The sequence below is a fragment of the Mus pahari genome, chromosome 9 (assembly GCF_900095145.1).
Source record: "Mus pahari chromosome 9, PAHARI_EIJ_v1.1, whole genome shotgun sequence".
In the NCBI taxonomy this organism is placed as follows: domain Eukaryota; kingdom Metazoa; phylum Chordata; class Mammalia; order Rodentia; family Muridae; genus Mus; species Mus pahari.
Window position 1 is genome coordinate 55,431,522 of NC_034598.1, and position 10,792 is coordinate 55,442,313.

General features: G+C 45.9%; 1 protein-coding gene across 1 annotated transcript in view; it reads left to right on the forward strand.

Annotated features, from left to right (window-relative positions):
• Positions 1 to 7,127: 7,127 nt before the first annotated feature.
• Tbc1d30 (TBC1 domain family member 30) overlaps positions 7,128 to 10,792 on the forward strand; it is an 86,540-nt gene continuing 82,875 nt past the window's right edge. Inside the window, exon 1 of the mRNA XM_029542571.1 lies at positions 7,128 to 7,749. Coding sequence (XP_029398431.1) covers positions 7,389 to 7,749 — 361 coding nt within the window. The 5' untranslated portion in view covers positions 7,128 to 7,388. The remainder of the gene's footprint in view (positions 7,750 to 10,792) is intronic.

Consider the following 10,792-nt stretch of genomic DNA (forward strand, 5'->3'; position numbering starts at 1 on the left):
AGAATTCTCAACAGAGGGATCTTGAGTGGCCAAGAAGCACTTGAAATGTTCAATGTCCTTAGTCATCAGGGAAATACAAATCAAAATGACCCTGAATTTCTATTTTACACTTGTCTGAATAGCTAAGATTAAAAACTCAAAGGACAGAACATGCTAGCAAGGATGTGGAGCAAGGGGAACACTCCTCCATTGCTGGTGGGAGTTCAAACTTGTACAACCGCTCTGGAAATCAATTTGGTTGTTTCTCAGAAAACTGGGAATAGCTCTGCCTCATGACCCAGCTACACCACTCCTGGGCATATACCTGAAAGATGCCTCACTAGACCACAGGGACACTTGCTTAGCTATGTTAATAGCTCCTTTATTTGTAACAGCCAGAAAATGGAAACAACCTAGGTGTCCCCCAACTGAAGAATGGATAACAAAAGTGTGGTACATCTACACAATGGAATACTATTCAGCCATTAAAACCAAAGACATCATGGATGGATCCTGAGTAAGGTAACCTGTTCCCTAAGGACATGCATGGTATGTACTCACTCACTGATAAGTGCCAGCAAGGATGTGGAGCAAGGGGAACACGCCAATAAAATACAGGACATCACCACTCCGCTCCACAGACCCAAAGAAGCTAAACAAGGGGGGAGGTCCAAGTGAGGATATAAAATAGTTACAGAAGGCAGACGGGGGGCAGACCTGAGTGGGGTTCAGGATCATGTGTGGGGAGAGACAGGAGAGAGGGCCAGAGGTTCAGGAGAATGATTGTAATTTTGTGGCGGGTGAGATTGGGGTTGGGGGGGCACCTCGAGGACCTGCCAGAGACCTGGGAGGGTAGAGGTTCCCCAGGAAACAAAGAGGTGACCTTAGTTGAGACTCACAGGAGTGGGAATATGGAACCTGAAGAGGCCACCTCCTGTAGCTAGGTGGGAACACCATTGGAATGATAGGGACACCAATCCACTCACAAAACTTTCCACCTCAAAGTTATCCTCTCTTACAAGAAATGTAAGGACAGGGGATGGAGCAGAGACTAAGGTAATATCCAACCAATGACTGGCCCAACTTGACACTCATTCCATGGGCAAGCACCAATCCCTGAGACTATTAATGTCAATCTGTTATGCTTGCAGACAGGAGTCTAGCATGGCTGTAGTCTGAGAGGCTCCACCCAGAAGCTTACTGAAACAGATGCGGAGACCCACAAACATTGGATGGAGCTCAGGAACTCTTATGAAGGAATCAGAGGGGGAAGAATTGAAGGCCCAGAAGGGGGATAGGAACTCCACAGGAAGATCAACAGAATCAACTAACCTAGACCCTTGGGGGCTCTCAGCGACTGAACCACCAACCAAAGAACATACATGGGCTGGACGTAGGTCCCCTTCACATACATAGAAGATGTGCAGCTTGGTCTTCATGTGGGTCCTGAACAAATGGAGCAGGGGCTATTCCTAAAGCTGTTGCCTGTGGGTAGGCAACAACTTGGCTGCCTCGCCTGGCCTCAGTGGGAGAGGATGTGCCTAGTCCCACAGAGACTTGATGTGCCAGGGTGATAGAGGGGAAGGTGTCCCACCCTCTCAGAGGAGGGGGGGTAAAGGGGGGAGTGGCTGTGTGAGGGGAGGCTGGGAGGGGGCAGCAATTGGGATGTAAAGTGAATAAACAAACAAAAGACAAAAATGAGAACCTGTTGGAGCGTCCCAGACCTTTGCAGCCACTGTTCTACACCACCTGGGTGATTTCCTGCCAGGCTGGTACCTGGTTTCTGCCTGCCACTGTCCTGCTAAACAATAGGCAGATGCTGATCCCTGCTGATAGGCGCCTAGGTTCTATAGAGACAGCATCTCCTGAAGACCCGCCTACCTGTTGCTCCTACTGCAGCCCCAAGATTAGGGCTGGGGGAAGGGCTTTTCCCATGCCATATAAACCCGGTACTTCATTAAACTTTGGGCTTTGATCAGGAAATCTTGTCAAGGCCTGGTTATTCCCCCCACCCCCACTGTCTTTTCCCTTTCAGCCCAGCCCTGCCTTTCAGGATGAACCCAGATCGGAGTGTTTCTGTGGTGGAAACACTCAAGAACCAACTAAACAGCTATATATATTCCTTGACAACTTCACCCATATCTATATATGTATATATAGTATCCTGATGGTATCTGATTCTCTCAATATCCCTTTCCTCTACCCTCAACTTCTTCTTCTTCTTCCTCTTCCTCTTCCTCCTCCTCCTCCTCCCCCTCTTCCTCTTCCCCTTCTTCTTTTGAACAAGGTTTCTCTGTGTAGCCCTGGCTGTCCTGGAACTCACTCTGTAGACCAGGCTGGCCTCGAACTCAGAAATCCTCCTGCCTCTGCTTCCCAAGTGCTGGGTCTAAAGGCGCGTGCCACCACTGCCTGGCATCAACTCTCCCTTCTTTAATGTTCTCTCTCCTTCTCTTACCCACCACTGAGAGCAATTAGTGTTAACTATGGGTAGCTACTGTTGCTGTCCATGACTACAACAGCTTTGTGCAGAAGATGTCCTGTCACAGCACTCCTTCTCATTCTCTGGCTTTTGCACTCTTTCTTTTCCCACAATGTTTCCTGAGCACGCATGTGTGTGTGTGTATGTGTGTGTGTGTATGTGTGCACGTGTGTGTGCACGTGTGTGTGTGTGTGTGCGCGCGCGTGTTTAACACAGACGTCCTATTTAGAGCTGGCGACTTGCAGTCACTTCTCCTCAGCACTTTGTCCAGCTCTGAGTCTGCACTCTGCTGCTTGCTGCTGCAGAGAGGAGCTTCTCTGGCCCTGCTAGAAAGTAGTCCAGATGTGTAAAGTGAACTGCTGGCACAGCTGTGTTGTGTTGAAAGATGGTGTCAGATCTCTCGGGCTTTAGAAGGCCCCACGTGCTGCTATGTGTGGGAGGGGTGAGCGGGAGCTGTTGGTCTGTCACCCCAGGATTCTTGGGGTTCTGCAGTGTGGAGAGGGGAGGCTGTGAGCCCTTTCCTGGCAGTTCTCTGGACACCACTGTGGCCTCCTCTGATCTTAGCATGTGTCAGGCCCCATTCTCCAAAAAGGAGACCTGTCTTGCATTTCCTGAAGTCTGTGTCAGATTTGATGGCTTTTAAAAGCACTAACCCCTCCTTCCTTGTTATCATCATTACAACCTTTTAGATTGAGAAATAAAAATCTTCCTCACATATAGCAAGTGAATAGAAAATTCAGATTGTGTGATGTTCTGAGCATATGATTAATTTTTAAACAGCAAAATTAAATTGTGAAATTGACAAACTGTGCTGATCAACGTTATTTTGTGTTTCCCTTCAAACCTGGCCAAGGAGAAATTCTTCAGGAAATTCTTCTTTGACAATAATCAATGCTCACTGCCAGATATTAGAAAGTATAATTCCAAATACAGTCATAACTTTCATCATGCCAGTTCATTCCTCCCGTGAGGGTATGAGGGTTTCCATTGGTGTGAAGAGACACCATGACCAAGGCAACTCTTATAAAGGACAGCATTTAATTGAAGCTGGCTTTCAGTTTCAGAGGTTCAGGCCATTATCATCATGGTGGGAAGCATGGCAGTGTCCAGGCAGGCATGGTGCTGGAGATGGAATTGAGAGCTCTACATTTTCATCCAAGAGCATCCAGAAGGAGACTGCATCTTCCACACTGGGTGGAGCTTGAACATAGGACCCCAAAGCCCACCCCCCACAGTGACACGCTTTCCCCCAACAATGCCACAACTATTCCAAGAAGGACACACCTCCTAATAGTGTCATTCCCTGTAGGCCAAGCATTCAAACACATGAGTCTATGGGGGCCAAACCTATTCAAACCACTACAGTGTGAATCTGCACTATATATATTTGTGTGTGTGTGTGTGTGTGTGTGTGTGTGTGTGTGTGTGTGTGTATGAATATGTATATATGGAGGGGGCTAGCAGCTCACTGTCTGTACCTCCAGTTCCAGGGTGTAGCCTGTTTTTTGCTACTTTGTAGGCTCTTCTTTCTTCCACCCTTCTCCATCCCTTTTCTTCCACCCTTTCAACCCCCTAACACAAGATAGGAGAGAGAAAAATATAAAGGAAAAGGGACAACATTATCATTAGACTACTTCCTACTGATTAGGGGCATTGAGTTTCTTGGGGCAAGTTGATCTTCGCTGTTAAGATATCTATTTTTTTTCTTTCTTCTTTCTTTCTTTTTTTCAAGACAGGGTTTCTCTGTATAGCCCTGGCTGTCCTGGAACTTACTTTGTAGACCAGGCTGGCCTCAAACTCAGAAATCCACCTTCCTCTGCCTCCCAAGTGCTGGGATTAAAGGCGTGCTCTAATTTCTTCTTGTTATTTTCTTGGCACAAAACTACTTAACAAACCATGACCAAGAGCAGTCAACAGCAACCAAACACAACCAACCCTCCCAAGGGACCAACAGCAACCCACTCCACCTTTGGGGGCGGGGGGGCTAACCTTTATATACCCTTTAGAAAGTTCCCATAATTCCAAATGCCACATAATCACACAAACTATCTGGACCTGGCAAAACCACGCCCCTGCTAGAACATGAGGCAAATCATAGTTCACTGCTGGGGACAATCTGAAGCAGCCATACCCCACACCTGGGATTAAAAATGAAAACTTTATAATATTTCAGTGTTTTTTAAAAGAAACCAAAATTCTCCCAACACCAGGGGATCCGAAAACCTCAACCACACATACAAGTAGGTTAAAAAAAAAAACAAACCAAAAACAATTAAAAACCAATGCACATTAAAAAAAAACATCAAAATTTGATCAAAATCAAATTACCTTGTTTAGGTCATTGTAAAATGATGAACATGCTATCTGGCTTTTATACTACTGTGATAAAACCCTTATCAAAAGCAACCTGGAGAGAAAGGGGTTTATTTCACATACACAGTATAGTTAAGAAAACCATCAGGAAAACCCAGGGCGGGAGCTCAAGGCAGGAACCCGGAGGCAGGGACTGAAGCAGAGACCTCAGGAGGCTCCTGCTTCCTAGTTCAACCCCTCTAACGCACACAAGCAAGTAGAGTTGGCTGTTCTTCACTTCCAGCTCGCCAGTTTCACCTCTTCTGGTAACGGTAACAGTAGGAAGTGACTTTGAAGTTGGATTCCTTTTGAAATATTGATGTTCACAATCAGTTGTCTCCTTGGTGTCTTTCTTCATCTTCCTCAGATCCCTTTGAACTTCTGTCACAGTTTCTGGGGGGACATGCTCTAAAAAGAAAAAAAAAAAGATGTTGAAGCCGGGTCCCTAGTGGAGGCAAATGAAGAGAAACCATGGAAAGTCTACTGAGAAAAGAGAAACAGTTGCAGTATTTGCTCCCTGGGGAGTCTGGTGTGCTGCAAAGATCGGTCTCTGATGAATGGGCCATGGGTTCATTCACTCATGCCACAGGCAATAGGGAGAAAACTCTCTTTAAAAGAACCAGTGTGGTAGCAGCTTGCTCATCTCTTTCTTGTAGTCCGTGAAAAGGTTGACATTTATTTATTCTGGTGTACGTGTCTTATGGTATGCATATGAGAAAGCCAGAGGGCAACTTTTTATGAGGGGGTCTTTGCTTCTACTTCGTGGGTACCAGGGACCAAACACAGGTTGTTGATGGCAAATGTACCTTTACTTGCTGATCCATCTTGCCATATTTTGAATTTTTATTTGTTTAAAAAATAAATATTAAATCAATAAATATTCACTAGATTAATAACCAATTATTTATTAACAAATATACATTTGTCAACAAACATATATTTATATCAATCAATATATTCACTAATAATATTAAATAAATAATAAAAATTAAATGTTAAATTTTTTTAAAAAGACAGAGTAGTCTTGAACTCAAGGATACTCTCCTGCCTCGGGTCTCCCATGTTCTGAGATTACAGGCTTTAGCCACCCCCACTTCCATTTATTTTAATTTATCACTAAGCAGTAGCAGAAGATAATAAGTTATAAAATCATACAACACTGTTTTCAGTATAAGGTTTTAAAACTATTTTATATGAGTATGTCTAAGTGTACATCTTTGCTGTTGTTATTTGTTTTGGTTTTTCAAGACAGCGTATCTCTGTGTAACAGAGTCCAGGCTGTCCTGTACTCCCTTTGTAGACCAAGATGGCATCAAACTCACAGAGATCTGACTTCCTCTGCCTCCCAAGTGCTGGTGGAGATCAAAAGAGGGAGGGCATCAGATCCCCTAGAACTGGAGTTTCAAAGAGTTGTGTGCTGTCTTGTACAGAGGAGCTAGGAACCGAGCCCCTGTCCTCTGAAGGAGCAGCAGGTTCTTTTAACTGCTGAGCCATCTCTCAGTCCCTCTAGTATATGTTCCAGTCCTGTATGCTTAGGGCATACAGAGTTACAAAACTCGTGCTTTTAAAACTCACAGTCTCCAATTTCAAATTATTTTGTCGGTGGTGGTTAAGGACATCAGGATGGTAGTCACAGGGTCAGGCTGTGCCCCACCACGTAAGAAGTGTAAACAAACAGGCAGCCTGCCACAGTTCCTTAGAAGCCCTAGATGTGCAGACAACAGCTTCAGGCTGAGGAGTATTTGTGCCTAATGAGAGGCAGACATTAAGAAAAGTTCAAGGTTCCTTTCTGGCAAGTCATTTAGGCTCTCACCGAAAAGCGAGGGCACCACAGGGTCAAACTGATGATCAGTGTGACTAAGTTCACAAAGATACCTAAGAGGAAGGTATCAAAAATTCTTCTGAAGTCTAGTGTAAAGACAAATCTCTCCAGGGAGCTAGAGAGATGGCTCATCAGGCAGAAGTACTTGTCTAACAAGCTTGCCAACCCGAGTTTGACCCCCTGAACCCACTTAAAGCCAGGAGTTTGATTCCCAGAACCCACTTAAAGCCAAGAGTTTGGCTTCCAGAACCCACTTAAAGTTGGAAGGAGAAAACCGACTGCACAATGTTGCCTGACCTCTGGTCTCCATGGGTACATCCTGGGATGAGTGCGCAACAATAATACACTTTTTTCTTTTCCTTTTTTAAAGAAAAAAAGATAAAACTCTCATAAACTTGAATTCACCATCAAAACCAGCTCTGGTGACTTTTGTTAGCCTGGCCAACTCAGGAAGGTCTATTAAACCGACAATCAAGTGTCACGGAATTTAGTTGTTCTGAATCCAGGTCTTTTATTGGAGGAAAAAAGTTCACAACGTCACTCAAATCCCAGGACTTGCCAGATGGTCAGGTTTTTGTGGAGTCTCCTGAACGCTCGGGGTCAGGTGGGAAGGATTCGGGCGCGGCGCCCGCGGACGTGAAGCCGGAACTCCGGTCCTCCGCCCATTGGTTGGCATTTCGACCCCTGCTGGGGACTCTTTGCTGCCCGCGTGGCCGCGCCCTCCCGGAACTGGCAGGCGCCGCGGCGGTTCGAGCCATGGAGGTCCTTCCCGCGGTCAGGACGTGGGACCCGCAGCAATCCGAGGAGGCGACGGGGCACCCGGCGGACGAGGGCGACCCGGAGCCGCAGCCGGACGGCCGCGTGAGCCGCACCGCGTCCCTAGTGAGCGGGTTGCTCACCGAGCTCTACAGCTGCACCGAGGAGGAGGAGGTGGCAGCCGGCGGGGACCGTGCGTCCCAGGGCCGCCTCCCGCGCAGGGACAGCCTGGACAGCTCCACCGAGACCTCGGGTTCCGACGCATTCCTGGGCGGCCGCGGCGCTGGCGACTCCCGAGTGCTGCAGGAGCTGCGGGAGCGACCAAGCCTGCGGCTCCAGATGCAGTACCTGCAGCGGAAAGGTGAGCGGCGGCGCGGGGACTCCTGCCTATCTGTGCCACCTGCCCCACTGCGCCATTTGCAGCACCTGCTCCAGTTGCCCACCTGTGTCACCTGTACGCCGCCGCTCTGCCCTCACACCCGGAGAGTGTGGAGCCTCCTTTCACCTGACTTGGGACTCTACTGTCACTCTTTCCCTCGACTTTTTCCTAATGCCCAGCCCCTCCCCCTCTGCAGGTGTGGCCCGGAGCGCGGTTGAGTCTTCCCAACTCCCCCACGCCTCTCAGAAGTCCGAGGCTAGGGGCAGTGTAGACGCTAACTTTACCTGAACAGCTGTTGGGACTAGTTTGGAGTTTCTTCCGTGTTTACTAGAAATTTCCTAGAGGACCCTGGGAGAAGAGAGCCGACTTCTAGGGCTTCCCACCCCGCCCCCTTCCCTAGCCACGCCGCTTGGACAGGGTTTTTAACTAGTGAGGCAGAATAATTCGATAATGCAGTTCGCAGCAGAGCGCGTGAATTCCGAGCCTGCCAGAGCGTGAGTCCTCAGCAGCTCTGTTTTAATCTGGCAGGATTGAGTGGAGTCTGAGCGCTTGGCCTTCAGGGTGCATTTAACGACTGCCGCCTTTCACCTGCCCAGAGAGTGCAGCTGAGAAATGTCCTGGTTTCCTCAGATAATAGGCTAATTTGATGTTTTTTTCTGTTATCGAACTCTGAGACTAAAGTTCTGGTCGAGATTTTTTTTTTTCTCAATAATGATAGCTTACATTTCAGGCATCGGGACTAGTGTAGTTGTCTTTTTGCATAGATCTAGGAAAACCTCAATTTACAAAATTTACTAAGGTGTGGGGAACAGAAAGCCAGCCGCTATCTCATTTCTTGCAATATTGTCCTTGTGCTAAATGACCATGGGAGGGATAAAGAGAATTATACAGTGTTCTTGTACTTGCTGTATCCAGTCTAGCTGGTTCCAGGAAAAAAAAAAAAAAAAAAAAAACGGAAAAAGAATAAATCTGTCTGCTTGCTCCTGCCTATGTAAACAATTCTCAGCTTTCTTTTCTAGCTTCCTAGTGAACGCTCCCCCACCCCCATTCCCCAACACCTTTGGCTGCAGACATTTATTTTATGTAATTACTTGACTGTGCTAAGAATGTGTGTTTATTGCCCAAACTCTTGCTGTAGGACAGATTCCAACAGAATCAGTTTTGAAAATTATGACCAGATTTCCTCATGTTAGAAGGCAATTCACTTTACCAGGAAGCTTTGAGAGACTGGTAATTTCCCTTTAGACGAGGAAAGCTGGCAAAGCCAAAGCTTGCAGACATCGGCAGCCTGCAAGTGGGTGTCATGAGTGGCCATTCTACTGATCACTCACAGAACCTGCCAGAGTCCATTTCTTCCCAGTTTTCATCTCATTGCTGACCCGTTGCCTATGAGCCCTTTCTTTCCACAGTTGACTGTGTTGGATGAGCAAGATGCCGTATATATTGCCACACTGTCTCTGTGGACAGACACACTGTCTCTGTGGACAGACATCATTACAACACTGTGATTGGACATTTGGGTCACGGATGCAGACGTTTGCAGAAATCATGCTCACTGGGTTGTTAGCTGTTCCAACCTAAGGGCTGTGTCCACTTGGAGGGACAATGCAGATAACCTGCTGGCCAGTTTTGTTCTCTCAGGGTTTAACATTTCAAGGTTGTATCCGGACCATGCTGGGTGTGGGTTTGAGGTCTAGGGGCAGTAACAAAGTAGCTTGTAATGGAAAGTAGATTGTCTGTGGTGGAGGTGATGAACTGGGAGTTAGATTCCTCAGTTATCATGCTGTCACTATTTCTATTTAGCTGTGCGGCCTTGGGCAGGCTATTTACCTAAGCTAATGTGTGTTAGGTACTCTGTGAGTGTTAGAGAACACTTTCATTATTACAAGACCATTTATCAAAGAAGGGTAAAATTCCTTTGAGAGGAAATTAGTCAGTTTTCCAGCTGACCATTTCCTCTGTTACCTAGTGAGAAGCAGAGGTTATGGTCTACACAGAGATGGGTTCTAGTGTGGGATGCTTATTTGCCTGTTGATATTACTGTGGAAGACATTTCTACATGGGAATCAGAGTATGTCCCCATAAGAAGTATATAATGTAGAGAAATACAGAGTTGTAGGTACTTTAAGAAACAGCACAAATATGTTAGGGTTTTCACACACTTCCTACTGTTGCCAGTATTAGTTTTAAGAATGTAGGCTTCATTATTTTTATTTTTAAGGTTCTTAGTTCTTTTAAGTTTTTTAAAAATTATTTTATGTGTTTGGGTGTTTTTGCCTACATGTCTGTATGCCATATGTGTTCAGTGCCTACCAAGGTCAGAAGACAGGTCCATTCCCCTGGAACTTGGAATTTCAGAAAGTTGTTAGCCATTATGTGTGCTAGAGTTGAACCCAGTCCTTTGGAAGAGCCAGCCAGGGCTCTTAACCTCTGACTCATCTCTCCAGCCCAAGAATGTTGAATCATTTGACTCATTTAGAGGAAATACATTTTCTGCCATGTATGAAAATTATTGAGGTCCTAAATTAAATGTACTATCCAGGCTACTTGAAGGCCACACATTTAAAACAAAATCAGCAAAGTTACATTCATCTTCGTTATGAAATGTGCTGGTGTTATTTACAATTGCCAAGGTTGTTTTAACTGTTTCTTATTTTTGAGGTCTTGGGGTTTGAACAACCAGGACCCTGCACACGTTAGGGAATGCCTCTACCATTGAGACCTCTCTTACTTTTTATTTATTTATTTTTGTGTGTATATGTGTATATGTATGTGTGTGCATGTATGCCTGCCTGTAAAGGCAGTGTGCTACCATGATGGCATTTTCTATGTGATGCTAGTGTTGGTAAACTTGCATGGTAAGTACTTTACTGTTTCCACAGCACTTAAGGTCTTAATACATTATTTTAGTTGTATCATCTGGCTTTGAACTTGTGATGCCCCTGCCTTAGCATCTTGAGTAAGTGGCATTGTAGGCCTGTGTCACCAGGCTCAATAGCTGGTACTTTTTTTTTTTTTTTTTTTT